Source organism: Pan paniscus, chromosome 6, assembly GCF_029289425.2.
Source record: "Pan paniscus chromosome 6, NHGRI_mPanPan1-v2.0_pri, whole genome shotgun sequence".
NCBI classification, from domain to species: Eukaryota; Metazoa; Chordata; class Mammalia; order Primates; family Hominidae; genus Pan; species Pan paniscus.
The window spans coordinates 89,910,376-89,926,818 of record NC_073255.2 but is presented as its reverse complement, the minus strand read 5'-3'; the positions used below and the strand labels follow the sequence as shown (position 1 = coordinate 89,926,818).

Sequence of the window (16,443 nt, the reverse complement as noted above, 5' to 3'; positions counted from 1 at the left end):
ACCCTCTTCACCTATACCCCTCCCCGATCCATCTGTAGCCACCCACTCCTGTTCCCTGCTTGCTCATCTTGCTTTAACCCCAGCACCTCCTGACATTTTCTCATGCCAGCCATCACCCCATTCTTGGCTCAGATGGTGCTGCCTCCTCTAGGAAGCCTTACTGGCTTGCAGCTCTGTGGTCCTAGAGCATTTTGGCTGCCCCTGCCAGAGGCCTGACACCTAAATGACAGGTGAGGTCCTTGGCTTAATTCTGCGAGAGCAGTGACAGCATCTCCACTTTCCAGAATCAGGATGCGATTATGTGTGTGTGTAAAGTCTTCTAAGCCTGGGCTTTTCTGGCTCTGCCCTCACAAACTGGTGCTGGCCAGTGGCCCCAGGGCCTTCCCAGTTAATGCTTAATGGCTGGGTACAGTGGCTCAGCACTTTGGGAGTTCCAGGTGTAATCCAGCACTTTGGGAGTTCCAGGTGTCTTTATTAAAAATACAAAAATTAGCCAGGCATGGTGGTAGAGACCTGTAATCCCAGCTACTTGGGAGACTAAAGCAGGAGAATCGCTTGAACCTGGGAGACAGAGGTTGCAGTGAGCTGAGATCATGCCACTGCACTCCAGCCAGGGCAACAGAGCAAGACTCTGTCTCAAAAAAAAAAAAAGCTTACTGGAGCTTCTAGTGGACCAGGACCAGATACTCTTGAGAGTGCTTGACGTGGTTTATCTCATCAAGCCCTCACAACCACTTAGGTTACAGGCATGATCATCATCTCTGTTTTACAGGTAAGAAACATAGCACAGAGAGGTCAAGCAACTTGCCCAAGGTCACACAGCCAGGATGAGCAGTGCTGGGATTCCAGCCCAGGTGTCCCAGGGCTCTAACTCCCTTGGGCTAGCCTGTCTTTCCCTAAACTGCAATTAGACAGTGGCCTCAGCCCAATGTGTTGCGAGGAATGAGGGCTCTGCATGGACTTTTTGCAATTTTAAGCTTTTCTCTCATAAATACCTCGTAAGACGTTAGTGTTCACTGGCCGGGCATGGTGGCTCACGCCTCCCAGCACTTTGGGAGGCCCAGACGGGCAGATCACAAGGTCAGGAGTTCGAGACCAGCCTGACCAACATGGTGAAACCCCGTCTCTACTAAAAATACAAAAATTAGCTGGGTGTGGTGGCATGCGCCTGTAATCCCAGCTACTCGGAAGGCTGAGGCAGGAGAACTGCTTGAACCTGGGAGGCGAAGGTTGCAGTGAGCCGAGATTGCACCATTGCACTCCAGGCTGGGCGACAGAGCAAGACTCTGTCTCAAAAACAAACAAACAAACAAAAAAAAACAAAAGACTTTAGTGTTCACCATGGCTCGTTTGCAAGATTTCCTGCAGGTAGGAACACGAATGACCCAGTGCAGGCCAAAACAAACCAGAGACCTGCATTCAGCAGATCCGGCCCAGGAAGGTAGCAGGAAGTTTCCATGGGCCCATGCTTACTGCATACTTGCCTGTGTAGTTTTTGCCAATCCAATGGACTTTCTAGAATGGAATTTAAAGATAACAGCATTTCATGGGCAAAAAGGAGGGTGCTGCTTGGCTGAGCATGGTGGCTCACACCTGTAATCTCAGCACTTTGGGGAGGCCAAGGCAGGTGGAGCATCTGAGGCCAGGAGTTCGAGACCAGCCTGGCCAACATGTTGAAACCCCATCTCTACTAAAAATACAAAAATTAGCCAGGCATGGTAGCTCACACCTGTAATCCTAGCACTTTGGGAGGCTGAGGTGAGAGGATTGCTTGAGGCCAGGAGTTCAAGACCAGCCTGGACAATACAGTGAGACCTTGTCTCTACTAAAAACAGAGTAAAATAAATTAACCAGGTGTGGTGCTGCATGCCTGTATTCCCAGCTATTCGGGCGGCTGAGGCAGGAGGATACCTTGAGCCCAGGAATTTGAGGCTGCAGTGAGCTATGATGGTGCCACTGCACTCCAGCCTGGGCAATAGAGCTTGTCTCCAAAATAAATAAATAAAGAGATGTCTCCATAATAATATTAATAAAAAAACAGAGGGGACTCTGGGAGTAAGTTCAGGTTCCAGAGGGGTTGGGGTAAGCCAGGCAGATGGGGCACACCGGGATCCCACCTAGATCTGGGGTCCCACAGCGGTCTGTGCACAGTAATCTCTCTGCCCCTCACACCTAAGTCAGCCTCCAGGCCTGTCCCAGGTAGGTCGGCTACGGGACTGAGTGCCTCAGTCCTACTGTGCACATGGCCATTGCCCACAACTTCTGGGTCCCCCACCTCCCTGTGGCAGAGAGCATCCATCCGGATGGCAGGCCCCACCTTGAGTGGTGAATCCTGATTGGTCCATGATGGTCTCATTCCCTGTGCCTGTGATAGGCTGAGGCATGTTCATGTGACCCAGTTCTGACCAATGAGATGAGGAAGTCTGTGCTGGGATAGGGGTACCCCCAGAAAGGTTAGCTCCTTCCTTCATGGAGTTTCCTCCTGACTGCCCAGGATGCCCAGAGCCACCCCAGCCATCACAGTGGGGCTATGCTTCTGTGCCATGGGTAGCCAAGCATAAATTGATGACCTCATCAAGCCTTTAAGTTACCCAAGCCTGGGGCAGCCCAACCCATAAACTCTGATCACACAAAGTTCAAACTTCTTATTGGTTATGTCCTGGCTTTCTGTTGTTTGTAGCTCAAAGCATCCTTGCTGGCTGGGCGCAGTGGTTCACGCCTGTTATCTCAGCACTCTCGGAAGCCAAGGAGGGAGGATTACCTGAGGTCAGGAGTTCGAGACCAGCCTGAGTAACACAGCTAAACCCCGTCTCTACTAAAAATACAAAATTAGCCGGGCATGGTGGCGGGTGCCTGTAATCCTAGCTACTCCAGAGGCTGAGGCAGGAGAATTGCTTGAACCAGGGAGGCGGAGGTTGCAGTGAGCCGAGACTGCACCACTATACTCCAGCCTGGGCGACCAAGTGAGACTCCATCTCAAACAAACAAACAAAAACCACAAAGCATCCTTGTTTATAGCCCCTGGTTACATTTCTTCTTCTTTTTTTATTATTTTTCAGAGACAGGGTCTCTGTCGCTCAGGCTGGAGTGCAGTGGCGCCATCATAGCTCACTGCAGCCTCAAATTCCCGGGCTCAAGTGATCCTCCCACCCAAACCTCCTGAGACAGGTGTGCACCGCCATGCCTGGCTATTTTTTAAAAAGTTATTTAAAAAAATTTTTTTTTGTGGAGATGGGGTCTTGCTTTGTTGCCCAGGCTGGTCTCAACCTCCTAGCTTCAAGGGATCCTCCCACCTCAGCCTCCCAAAATGCTGGGATTATAGGCAGGAGCCACTGGGCCTGGTCTTATCGTTTTGAGTTAAGCCCGTCCTACCAGAAGAAGAGTGAGCCCAACGTGCCCTCAGGGAAGCTGAAATGGAATCTAGAAGGATGCACGGGGAAGAAAGGGGTAAGGCAAGAAGTAATACTCTGGGCAGAAAGAACAAAGGCCTGAAGGCTGGAGGCACGCTAGGGTGTGGCTGGAAGCTTCGAGGTGAGGCTGGAGAGACAAGGTGAGGTGGGCCACAGAGGGCCCTCAGCTAGGTCACAGAGCCTCAGGGTTACCACAGAGGACAAGGGAAGCTCATCGGACAGACCTACCCAGGGTCTTGCCTTCTGGCTTTATGCTGAGAATAAATAAGCACATTCCTCGCCTAGTCCAGCCACACCCAGATGCTCCTCCAAAGGTCCTGGGCAGAGGCCTGGTTCAGCAGACCCGGGACAGGGTCGCTGGGCTCTGCTTCTACCAGGTGTGATCCTGCCTTCTACAACGACATATCTTCCAGCCCCAGGGCACTCCTATGAGACTCTGGCAAATACTTGGGTTGAAATCTGGGTCACTCTGATGGTCAGAAATCCATCAAACAGACGTTTACTAAGTGCCTACAAAGCAGGGTGCTACACGCAGCGGAGACAGGACCTGGTTCAAATCCCAATTCTGTTTCTTTCCAGCTGTGCGACCTTGCCATTGTACTTCTCCAAAGCTAGTGTCTTCACCGCTCTGCAAAATATGGCAAAGTCAACGGTAGCTCTCATCACCACTGGTAGGTACTGTGGTGATGTGGTGGGAAGGGGTGGATCAAATCATGCACAAAAAACTTGAAGGTTGATAATCTAGGTAAGAGAAAAAGACAAGCCAATAACATGTTGTTATCGGCAAAAGTTGAGAAATACGCAAGGTGCCCGGGAGGAAGTATCTGAGATAGGCTCTAAGGCTCTAACGAAGTAGAATGTCTAAGCAGGTCGCGGTGGCTCTCGCCTGTAATCCCAGCATTTTGGGAGGCCGAGGTGGGTGGATCACTTGAGGTCAGGAGTTCGACACCAGCCTGGCAAACATGGCGAAACCCAGTCTTTACTAAACATACAAAAATTTACCGGGCGTGGTGGCGCACGCCTGTGATCCCAGCTTCTTGGGGTGGAGGTTGCAGTGAGCTGAGAACACACCACTGCACTCCAGCCTGGGTGACAGAGCAAGACTCTGTTTCAAAAAAAAAAAAAAAAGGAAGTAACCGTCTAGATGGGAGTGATAAGGACCAAGTATCCCTGGGAGAAGAAAACAGCTCTGGTAGCAGATCACTCAAGCCCGGGAGGTATAGGCTGCAGTGAGCCGTGATCACGCCACTGCACTCCAGCCTGGGTGACAGAAGAAGCCCCTATCTCCAAAAAAAAAAAAGAAAGAGAAAAAAAGAAAAGGCCCACCAAAGCCAAATAGGCAGGAATACAGAAAGGCCAGCATTTCAGTTCTGTGCTCCTAAGCCTTTCAGAACACTGTGCTGTAGACAGAAGGGCTGGACATAACCATTCAATGGGGGCATCTCTTGCAACCTGCAATAGCAAAATCTCGGAGCTTGTGCCAGAAAGGTGCAGATTGGCACATTTAAATCCCGGATCTATCACTTCTTGCCTGACCTTGAGCAAGTCACTTAATCTTTGAACCCCAGCTTCCTGGTTTGCAAAGCAGGTTTAATACCTAATACACAGAACGTATCTGGGGGTCCTGGGGTCTAGATCCTCTCTTCCAACTAGTTAACTCCAAATGTGAGCCACTGGCTTTCCTACTTCAAAAGCCCTAAGGGCCAATGGCTCATGCCTGTAAGCTCATGCCTGTAACAGTTTAAATGTTATGTCCGCACGCACCTCTGAGAGGCTGAGGTGAGAGGATCATGTGAGGCCAGGAGTTCAAGGCCAGCCCGGGCAACACAGTGAGACCCCCATCGCTACAAGAAATTTAAAAATTAGCTGAGTGTGGTGGTGCGCACCCACAGTCCCAGGTGCTTGGGAGGCCGAGGTGAGAGGATTGCTTGAGCCTAGGAGTTCGAGGCTGCAGTGAGCTATGATGGTGCCACTGTACTCCAGCCTGGGCAACAGAGACCCCATCTCTTAAAAACAAACAAACAAAAGCTCTAAGATCTAGTGCCACCTCCTACAGGTAGGCACCCGGCGTTCTAGGTACCCTGCTAGACCAGCCCTTCCCTGACTCCACCCTGCTGTAGAATGATGGCCTCTTTCTTTCTCTTACACCAGGCTCTAGGGCTTGGCAGAGGAAGGGGCAAGGTATCTCTGCATCCCTTGGACCCAGCCACACCCCCACACAGAGTGAATGTTTCCTAATGCCATTCCCTTTCCACAACTCCACTCCACGAGAGAGAAGTGACTTAAGCCTGCTAAGGAGTGGAGGGAAAGGTTCAGGAAGGTTTCAGCGTGCTATCATTAGCGCTATCATTAGCTCTTGAGGATTGAATAGGAATTTACTAGGGGTGGGTGGGGGAGAATATTCCAGGCAAATGGAAGAGAGGTAGATACAAAGGCACAGAGGTATGTAGGGAACAATAAGGGAAATTGTGTATTTGCTGGGGGAGGGCTAAAGATGAGGATTCAAGGCCAGGAGCAGTAATCCCAGGACTTTGGGAGGTCGAGGTGGGAGGATTGCTTGAGCCCAGGAGTTGGAGGCTGTATTGATCTATGATGGCGCCACTGTACTCCAGCCTGTACGACAGAGTAAGACTCTGTCTCTAAAAGAGAAAAATAAAAAATAAAAAAAATAAAGATGAGGATTCAGGATCTAGATCCCAAAGGGCCTCGAATGCCATGTCAATGATTTGATGCTATAGAGTGACTGACAAAACTGTAAACGGGCCGGGCGCGGTGGCTCACGCCTGTAATCCCAGCACTTTGGGAGGTCGAGGCCAGTGGATCACCTGAGGTCGGGAGTTCAAGACCAGCCTGACCAACATGGAGAAGCCCCGTCTCCACACCAAATTAGCCAGGTGTGGTGGCGCATGCCTGTAATCCCAGCTACTCGGGAGGCTGAGGCAGGAGAATCACTTGAACCCAGGAGGTGGAGGCTGCAGTGAGCCGAGATGGTGCCATTGCACTTCAGCCCGGACAAGAGCAAAACTCAGTCTCAAAAAAAAAAAAAAAAAAAAGTAAACAGGTGGCACAGGGACCCTCAGGGCATGCTGTGCTAGTCTGGGCTAAACTTAGGTTTTGGAGAGGGAGGTGACAGAGCTATGGGTCACCACCTGGGGGCAGGTATTGCAAGAACAATCTAAGGGGTTCTACCTGGATGGCTGATTATTGAAAACAGTTTAAATGCTATGTCGGCAGGCTGCAACCCATTAACACTTGCTAAAAAGCCATTTCCCACAGTCGTCCCACACCATCCACACAGCAGTTCTGTGTCCATGAGGGGGCCAAATAGTGCTATCTCTATTTTACAGACAAAGTGTGAGCCAGAGGAGAGAGACTTCGCCTCAGCCAGGCAGGCAGGGGGCTGTGCCATGATCTGGGCTCAGAGTGCAAGGGGTGGCAGGTCCTCAGGCATTTGACGAATGTTCCACACCTTCTGAGGCCGGACCATGGAAACACAGCGATGGCCTTTGGCCTCTGAGTCATCTTGAAACTGGACTAGTCAGCTGGGTCACCTGGGCCTGGGACAGGACAGGCTGCTTTCTGCAGGAGGGAGGAAGGGGGACCCACTGAGGGACAGGTCTTCTTGTGTTCCCAGAGGCCAGCAGGGGGGCTTGACCCCAGAGACACGCCTATCCATGAGTACCCAAAGGGGATCCTGAGTTGGGGGCTGGAAGAAGGCCAGTCTCTCCACCAAGGGAAAGGGGCTGAGGGACCCTGCCCTTTGCTGCCTTTCTAAGAAGCCCCCAAATGCCCCCCCCTTCCAGCACCCAGGCCCTGTGCACAGCCGCAGCCTGAGTCATCATTCCCATTTGAATGGTGGCCGAGAAATCAGCCAGGGGGCTGCCCAGGGCTGAGGGCCAAGGCTAGGAAAAACAAGGCTGTTCTGTTACCTCCAAGCTTTGGAACGTCAAGCCCGGCTAGGGAGTGGGGGGCAGAGGGCAGGCAGAAGCAGGATCTGAAGGTGTCAACAGCCAGAGGGGGCTTTGTGTGAGGGGTGGGGGCGCGGTTCAGAATCCGAGCTGTTGGCTTTTGTTTTCAAATGACCTGTTTAATCATTACCCTTTGCAATCAACGGGGAGCACAGGCTCCGTGGCAGAGGCTTGGCGACTATTTCAAATCTCCATCCCCTACTGAGCAGCCGGAGAAGAAAGTAAACAAGATGCCACCGGCAGGTCTGGCTCCATCTCGCAAACAATAGCCGGACTGAGCACCCGGCTCAGACACACACATCAAAGTGAGATTTCCAAGCAAGAACTTTTCACAGGCAGATAACAGGCTGTAATTATTTCCCTGTGTCCCTAGAGCTCAGTGCCAAAGGGGGCAGCCTAAGGGGGCTGTCATTTTCACGCTAACCTTGACCCGAAAAGTATTCATTCATTTTGCAGTGAGGGAGAGCCACCACCGCCCCAAACCGCGAAAAACCAACCAGTAACAACTTTATCATTCCTTTTTAACAGTCACAATGGTGGGCAAATGAGACTTAAGTTACAGCAGCTAGCTGGCACTCATACTCCCCTCGGCTCAGGCTCCTTAAACAACAACAACAAAACCCTAATGCAGCACCCACCGGGGCTCACAATGTCAAACCCTTACCTGGCATAGGGAAAATCCAAGTGAGAGAGAGAGTGTCTCTGTGTGTGTGTGTGTGTGTGTGTGTGTGTGTGTGTGATTCCCTCTTTTACCTTCCAAGGCCTTCAACTATTTTTCCCCCTGCAGCATCCAAGCCCAGCCTCAAGGCAGATGCATAAACATGCCTGCTCCTCCTCCCCTTCTACGGTTGGGCAAAACACCCCCCCACCCCCTTTCCAGGACCCCAAGGAGAAAGAATCACGTCCTCTGCAGCCCCTCCCTGGCCCTCGCCCACCCCCCGTTTCCCCCCCCCCCCCAATTCCAGGCCGTCCGCAGCAAGCCTCGTAGGCACCTTGAGATAAACACCCACTAATGATTTTATGATTTTCTGCTCTGGGTAACCGCGCTCAGCGGAATCCCTCCCCCCGCCGTGGCGACGGGGCCGGCCCAACCGAGGGATGGGGGGATGGGGGCGTTTGTTTTTTCCACGGCCTCGTCCCCACACCTGTTTTTCATTCATTCATTCGTTCGTTCCTTCATCCATTCACGGATCCGTCACTGCAGCCGCCCCAGCCCCCCGGATTTCGGGGAGGGGGCTGCGATGGGGGAGGGGGTGGGAGATGGGGGGGACGACAGAGGTGGGGGGTGGCGCACCGGGGGGTGGAGGGTTGCGAGGGGTCCGGGAGCCAGGACCCTGCGGCTCCGGCTTTGTCAGACGCGAGCGAAGCGGCGGCGGGGGCGGGGCGGGGGCGCTCCCGGGGCCCGAAGTTGTTTTCCGAGGCGCGGCGGCGAGGACAGCGGCCCGGAGTGCGCCCCCTTTGTCTGTCCCCGGCCGGCGCCGCGTCCCCGCGCGCTTACCTGGTCTTGGAGGACAGGAAGGCAAGTTTGATCAGGCCGTAGGTGAACAGCGGGATACTCTCCTTGGCGACGCTGGCAACTTGCAGCCGGTGCTCCAGGATGTGGAGTTCCATCGTCCGCCCGCGCCCCGTCCGCGGCGGCTCATCCGCGGGGGGACGAGCCGCGGCCCCCGCCCCCTCCGCGCCCTGCCGGCACCGACAGCCGGCCCGGAGACCCGGGAGCTCGGCGCCGGGCGCGGGGGGCGGCGGCGGCCGGGCCGGGCCGGACAAAAGGGAGGAGGCCCGCCAAGTTGCAAGGGGGAGCCGCGGGGCGAGGGAGGCAGCGCCGGCGGAGCAGCAGCCGAGGGGCCGAGCGGCGGAGCAGCGGCGCGCGGCGCCCGGCGCGGGGAGCAGCTGGTGTTCGCTGTAACAAACAACTTGCCACTCAAACGCCGGTCCCCGCTGCGCATGCGCGGCCCGCGCGCGGCCTGCCGGGACTTGTAGTCCGCCTGGGGGGGGGCTCCCCCAGTGCTGCTGCTGCTGTTGCTGCTGTTGCTGCTGTTGCTGCCGCGGGGGCTGGGCGGCCGGAGCTACCGGCAGCCCGGTGCACGGGAAATGCAGGAGCGCGGGCACCCTCAGGACTAAGGGGAAGGCCGAGGGGAGGCACGGGGCGGGTGGAGCCAGCCTGAGCCTAGGCGCGCCCTCTGGCACCCAGTCAGGCTCGGTACTAGGTGCTTGGAGTGTAAAGCGAGCAAACCAGACGACTCCGGTGCTGGAGAAGGCCCGAGTCTGGGAGCGCCAAGATGTAGGGCAATCGGTCATGAGAGTGCAGAGAAGCCAAACCGAAAAGCTTGCTGGGGACCCGGAGGGAGGGGATTGACAGGTCAAAGGCGGTGACCCGGGGGAGGGGACACTCAGGCTGGGTTTTGAAGGATGAATGGGAGTTCGTAGCAAGAGAGTGAGGGCGCGCGGATGGAGGACAGAGGCCTTCCAGGCTGCAGGAACAGCGTGTCCTAGGGCACAGAAGCGTGAAAGCCCCCACGGTGCTGTGTTTGGCTTTGTTGCAGCGGAAAATGTGAGGGAGGAGAGAAAAGAGATAAGGCAGGCATAGTCACCAGGAGTCAGGTCGGCAGGGTCATGTGTGCAGAGCTAATGAGGTGGCCATTTATCCCACTGGAGAGGGGGTGATGGGGACTGCGAAGGCTGAATTCGGGAACAATGTAAAGTGCGTCTGAGGCACTTCCAACCCCAGGGCCCACGCGCCCGGACCACAGAGGTTCCTCCTTCATGGCTGTCTGGTTTTGAAATGTTCTGGGTTAAAGTGATTGGTGCTTCCACCTTTGGCAGAGTAATCTGGGGACGCGATGGGTGAGATCTATCTGCCAGGGCAGGCTGAGAACTCTCTTTTAGGGGAAAATTGCAGTTGTGCTCCCTCACCTTCCCTCAGCCCTCCTCTGTTAGGTAGGAACATACTAGGTTTTGTCATTTCCACAAAAGGGTGAAAAGCCTGTAATCTGTGGTAGATAGATCTTAGAGCATGCATATCCCCCTCCCACTTTATTTTCTTTTACTCTTTTTCTTTTATTTATTTATTTTTTAGAGGCAGGGTCTTGCTCTTTTGGCCAGGATGGAGTGCAGGGGCGCAATCATAGCTCACTACAGCCTCGAACTCCTGGGCTTAAAAGATCCTCCCACCCCAGCTTCCCCAGCAGTTGGGACTACAGTTATGCCCGGCTAATTTTTTTTTTTTTTAACTTTCTTTTTTCCCCCCGGAGATGGAGTCTTGCTCTGTCGCCCAGGCTAGAGTGCCATGGCGCGATCTTGGCTTACTGCAACCTCCTCCCCCTTGGTTCAGCGATTCTCGTGCCTTGGCCTCCCAGCTAGCTGGGATTACAGGTGCTGGCCACCACGGCTGGCTAATATTTGTATTTTTCGCAATGTTGCCTAGGCTGGTCTTGAACTCCTGACCTCAGGTGATCCACCCACTTCGGCCTCCCAAACTGCTGGGATTACAGGCATAAGCCACCAGGCCTGGCCTTTTTTTTTACTTTTTGTAGAGAGGGGTGTCTCACTATGTTGCTCAGGCTAGTCTCGAACTCCCAGCCTCAAGTGATCCTCCAGCCTCAGCATTTTTTTTTTTAAAGCTTATCTGTCTCTCCCCTACACAACCTCAACTCCACAAAGGCAGTGATTTTTGTCTGTTCTCCGCTGTGTTCCCATTGTCAGCAATAGTGACTGGCCTATGAGAGACACTCATTCAATATTTGTGGAATGCATCAATGCACCTATCTATGCCTTTAGAATCTAGAGATCCAGAAATCCCAAACAGAAATGCATTCAGGGGCCAGACAGATTACACAGATGTGTGAAGCAGTTGGCTATCAGATAGTTGGAAATGTGGCTGGGCGCGGTGACTCACGCCTGTAATCCCAGCACTTTGGGAGGCCAAGGAGGGTAGATCATTTGAGGTCAGGAGTTTGAGACCAGCCTGACAAACATGGTGAAACCTCGTCTTTACTAAAAACACAAAAAAATTAGCTGGGCATGGTGGTGCCTTCTCCTGAGGCAGGAGAATCGCTTGAACCCAGGAGGTGGAGGCTGCAGTAAGCTGAGATCGTGCCACTGCACTCCAGCCTGGGTGATAGAGTGAGCCTCCATCTCAAAAAAAAAAAAAAAAAAAAATGTTGGAAATGGTACAGGTGAAGGGAAGTCTGCCTGAAGGCATAAAATTCAGTTTCTTAAAAAAAAAACAACTGGCAGGGCGCAGTGGCTCACAACTATAATCCCAGCATTTTGGGAAGCCAAAGCAGGCAGATCACAAGGACAGGAGTTCAAGACCAGCCTGGCCAGCAGGTGAAACCCCGTCTCCACTGAAAATACAAAAATTAGCCAGGCATGGTGGTGTGCATCTGTAATCCCAGCTACTTGGGAGGCTGAGGTAGGAGAATCACTTGAACCTGGGAGGCGGAGGTTGCAGTGAGCCAAGATCGCACTACTGCACTCCAGCCTGGGCGACAGAATGAGATTCTGCCTCAAAAAAAAAAAAAAAAAAACACAAAAAACAAAACAACAACAATAAAAAAAAAAAAGCAGGTGAAACAAAACAAGGCTAAAGGCAAGATTTGGCTAGTTTTCTGACTTCTGCTCTGGATGGCCTAAGGTAGCATTTTTCAATCTGCAGACTGTGTATGACCCATGTAGTGGATGGTGAAATCAATTTAGCAGGGCATGGCAATTATTTAAAAAAATAATTAAACAGGCTGGGTACAGTGGCTGATGCCTGTAATCTCAGCATTTTGGGAGGCCAAGGCAAGAGGATCTCTTGAGGCCGGGAGTTTGAGACCAGCCTGGGCAACATAGCAAGACTGCTCATCTCTACAAAAATAAAAATATAAGAAACTAGCTAGATGTGGTGGCGTGCACCTGTAGTCCTAGTTACTCAGGAGGCTGAGGTGGGAGGATCCCTTGGGCCCAGGAGTTCGGAGCTGCAGTGAACTATTATTGTTTTTTTTTTTCTTTCTTTCTTTTTTTTTTTTTTGAGATGGAGTCTCACGCTGTTCCCCGGGCTGGAGTGCAGTGGCACAATCTCGGCTCACTGCAACCTCTGCCTCCCAGGTTCAAGCATTTCTCCTGCCTCAGCCTCCCAAGTAGGTGGGATTACAGGTGCCTGCCACCATGCCCAGCTAATTCTTTTTATTTTTATTTTAGTAGAGACGGGGTTTCACTATGTTGGCCAGGCTGGTCTTGAACGCCTGACCTCTTGATCCACCTGCCTCGGCCTCCCAAAGTGCTGGGATTATAGGCGTGAACCACTGTGCCCGGCCGCTGTGAAATATTATTGTACCACTGGACTCTAGCCTGAGTAACAGAGTGACATCGTCTCTTCAACAAAATGGAAAAATTCCCGGCAAAAAAAAACACAAAAAAAATTTTAAATAGACTAGAAAATGACACAGTGTTGCATATAAAATGGGTAGGTTACTATCATCTTTTCTATACCCCAGGGCACTTTAATCTTGTCCATGTGTGTAAGGGGTGCGTGCCTGTGTGTGTCTGCCTATGTGCACTAGAACTTGATATAAAGGTATGTTTTACTGTGGGTCTTGGTAAAAAAAATATATATATATATTATATATATATATATATATATTTTTTTTTTGAGACAGGGTCTTGCTCTGTCACCCAGGGTAGAGTGCAATGGCATGATCTCAGCTCACTGCAACTTCTGCCTCTTGGGTTTAAGCAATTCTCCTGCCTCAGCCTCTCGAGTAGCTGGGATTACAGGCGCGCGCCACCACCCACGGCTAATTTTTGTATTTTTTTGTTTGTTTTTGAGACGGAGTCTCACTCTGTAGCCAGACTGGAGTGCAGCATCATGATCTCAGCTCACTGCAACCTCCTCCTCCCAGGTTCAAGTGATTCTTCTGCCTCAGCCTCCCGAGGAGTTGGGACTACAGGCATGTGCCACCATGCCAGCTGATTTTTGTATTTTTAGTAGAGGCAAGGTTTCACCATGTTGGCCAGGATGGTCTTGATCTCTTGACCTCGTGATCCACCCACCTTGGCCTCTCAAAGTGCTGGGATTACAGGCGTGAGCCACCACGCCCAGCCAATTTTTGTATTTTTAGTAGAGACGGGGTTTTACCATGTTGGCAAGGCTGGTCTCAAACTCCTGGCCTCAGGTGATCTGCCCGCCTCAGCCTCCCAAAATGCTGGGATTACAGGCGTGAGCCACTGTGCCTGGCCAAAACTGTTTAAAAGCATTGTGGGCTTTATATTTCATCAAGCCAGACTGCCATAAAGTTTGCAAATTTAGACCACCTTGTTTTTGACTTGCAGAATTGCTTTCGCTCAGTTGTATTTGGTGCTTAAGATTTCTGTGAAACTAACTTCCGAAATTCATGTTGAGGTGTTAAGGAAATTGACCTCTGAGTTGCCAAGTCCTGAGGATTCAGGCTGGAATTGGGGTGAAGCAAGTTGAGGCACTTTGGGCCCTGAATTTAAGGAGGTACTGGCTCCCAAGGTAACACAAGTGTTGGATGGGCACCATCCTGGTAGAATTCCCTCCTCTTTGGGTTCCTTAGCACTGCCCTTTTCTGGTCTTTCACTGATTGACTCTAGGTCTGGCTATGTGATTTTCACGGCTTTGGCCAATGGGGTATTGGCAAATCTGCTCCCTAAGTCCTGTGCATTGGGACTTGCCCTCTCGGAAAGAATGCTGCCCTGAGACCATCACGCTGTAAAGAAGCTTGCAAGAAAGATCACATGAAGAGGTCCAGGTGTTCCAGCTGTGTCAGGCCTCTGCCAACAGCTAGCACCAACTACTAGAGCATGCTAAGATGTGAACGAGACCATCTTGGACTTTGCATCTGACTGTCTAACTGAATGCAGCCACACACATGAGCCCAGGTGAAACCAGAACTATCCAGCCAACCAATAGAAACACGATGAATAAAAAATAGCTGTTGGCTGGGCACAGTGGCTCACGCCTGTAATCCCAGCACTTTGGGAGGCCAAGGCAGGTGAATCACAAGGTTAGGAGATTGAGACCATCCTGGCTAACATGGTGAAACCCCGTCTCTACTAAAAATACAAAAAATTAGCCGGGCATGGTGACGGGCGCCTGTAGTCCCAGCTACTTGGGAGGCTGAGGCAGGAGAATGGCATGAACCCAGGAGGTGGAGCTTGCAGTGAGCTGAGATCGCGCCACTGCACTCCAGCCTGGGTGACAGAGCGAGACTCTGTCCCCCCTCCCCCAAAAAATAGCTGTTGTCTGGGCACAGTGGCTCACACCTGTAATCCCAGCACTTTGGGAGGCCAAGGCGGGTGGAGCCCTTGAGGTCAGGACTTCAAGACCAGGCGGGGTAACATGGCAAAACCCCTTCTCTACAAAAAAATACAAAAATTACCTGGGCATGGTGACGCACGCCTGTAGTTCCAGCTACTTTGGAGGCTGACGTGGGAGGATCACTTGAGCCCAAGGAGGTTGAGGCTGCAGTGAGCCGTGTTTGCACCATTGCATTCCAGCCTGGGTGACAGAGTGAGAACCTGCCTCTGACAAAAAAAAAAAAAAAAAAGTTATTTTTCGCCATTAAGACTTGGAATGGTTTGTTGGGTAGCAATGGATATAGCTGACACATCCCCGCAGCCCTCACCTTCTCTCACTATGTGGGTGTACCCAGTCTCTGGCTTCTAATGTCAAGGGCCTCCAACTTGACACTTCCAGCTCAGAGTATGTTCTTAAGGCCCTGCCTCACTTATAGAACTTCCTAGTGGTTAGCTATGATGCATGGCAAACACACCTGGCAACAGTAACATCAGCATACCTTGAAAATGACCCCATGGTCTAAGAAGAGTATATGTTGAAAGTTCAAAGCTAAGGAATCCAGGAGTGGCCAACCCGGAGATTCATTTCTTATCTATGAGGAACATCTGAACCCCTGGACCATCTAGGGGATGGTGGCCTTTGTTTGGGGTTAAATGAAGGTTGCCAGAGGGAGGGTGCTAGGGGGAGGGTGCTAAATGGAAATGCTCTATAAACTGCATGCTTTTTTTTTTGTGAGACGGAGTCTCGCTCTGTCACCCAGGCTGGAGTGCAGTGGCGTGATCTCAGCTCACTGCAAGCTCCGCCTCCCAGGTTCATGCCATTCTCCTGCCTCAGCCTCCTGAGTAGCTGGGACTACAGGCGCCTGCCACCACGCCTGGCTAATTTTTTGTATTTTTAGTAGAGACGGGGTTTCACTGTGTTAGCCGAGATGATCTCGATCTCCTGACCTTGTGATCCACCCGCCTTGGCCTCCCAGAGTGCTGGGATTACAGGCATGAGCCACCGTGCTGGGCCCAACTGCATGCTTTTTATAAGCAGGTGTGGTTCTCCTGTTCCGCCTGCCATGTCTGGACTACCCTGTAAGTCCCCTCAATAAACCCTATGTCTTGCTTGCTGGCCAGGCATGATGGCTCATGCCTGTAATCCCAGCACTTTGGGAGGCCAAGACAGGCAGATCACTTGAGGTCAGGAGTTTGAGACCAGCTAGGCCAACATGGTGAAAACCCCATCTCTACTAAAAATACAAAAAAAAAATTAGCTGGGTATGGTGGCATGCACCTGTAATCCCAGCTACTTGAGGGGCTGAGGCAGGAGAATCGCTTGAACCGGGGAAGCGGAGGTTGCAGTGAGCCAAGATCACGCCATTGCACTCCAGCCTGGGCAACTAGACTCTGTCTCAAAAAACAAACAAACAAACAAACAAAAAACAGGCCAGGTACGGTGGCTTATGCCTGTAATCCCAGCACTTCGGGAGGCTGAGGCAGGTGGATCGCCTGATGTCAGAAATTTGAGACCAGCCTGGTCCACGTGGTGAAACCCTGCCTCTACTAAAAATACAAAAGTTAGCAGGGCATGGTGGTGAGTGACTGTAATCTCAGCTACTCGGGAGGCTGAGGCAGGAGAATCGCTTGAACCTGGGAGGCGGAGGTTGCAGTGAGCTGAGATTGCACCACTGACTCCAGCCTGGGCAATAGAGTGAGATTCCATCTCAAAAAAACAAAACAAACACAGTACAAACCAAAAAACAAAACCCAGCTGGGTG

General features: G+C 52.0%; 1 protein-coding gene across 1 annotated transcript in view; it reads right to left on the bottom strand.

The window, feature by feature from the left end:
- The window catches only part of CASTOR2 (cytosolic arginine sensor for mTORC1 subunit 2), a 66,250-nt gene extending 53,271 nt beyond the window's left edge, over window positions 1–12,979 (bottom strand). The window contains exon 1 of the mRNA XM_034951416.3: window positions 8,877–12,979. Coding sequence (XP_034807307.1) covers window positions 8,877–9,676 — 800 coding nt within the window. The 5' untranslated portion in view covers window positions 9,677–12,979. The remainder of the gene's footprint in view (window positions 1–8,876) is intronic.
- Between the last annotated feature and the right edge of the window lie 3,464 nt (window positions 12,980–16,443).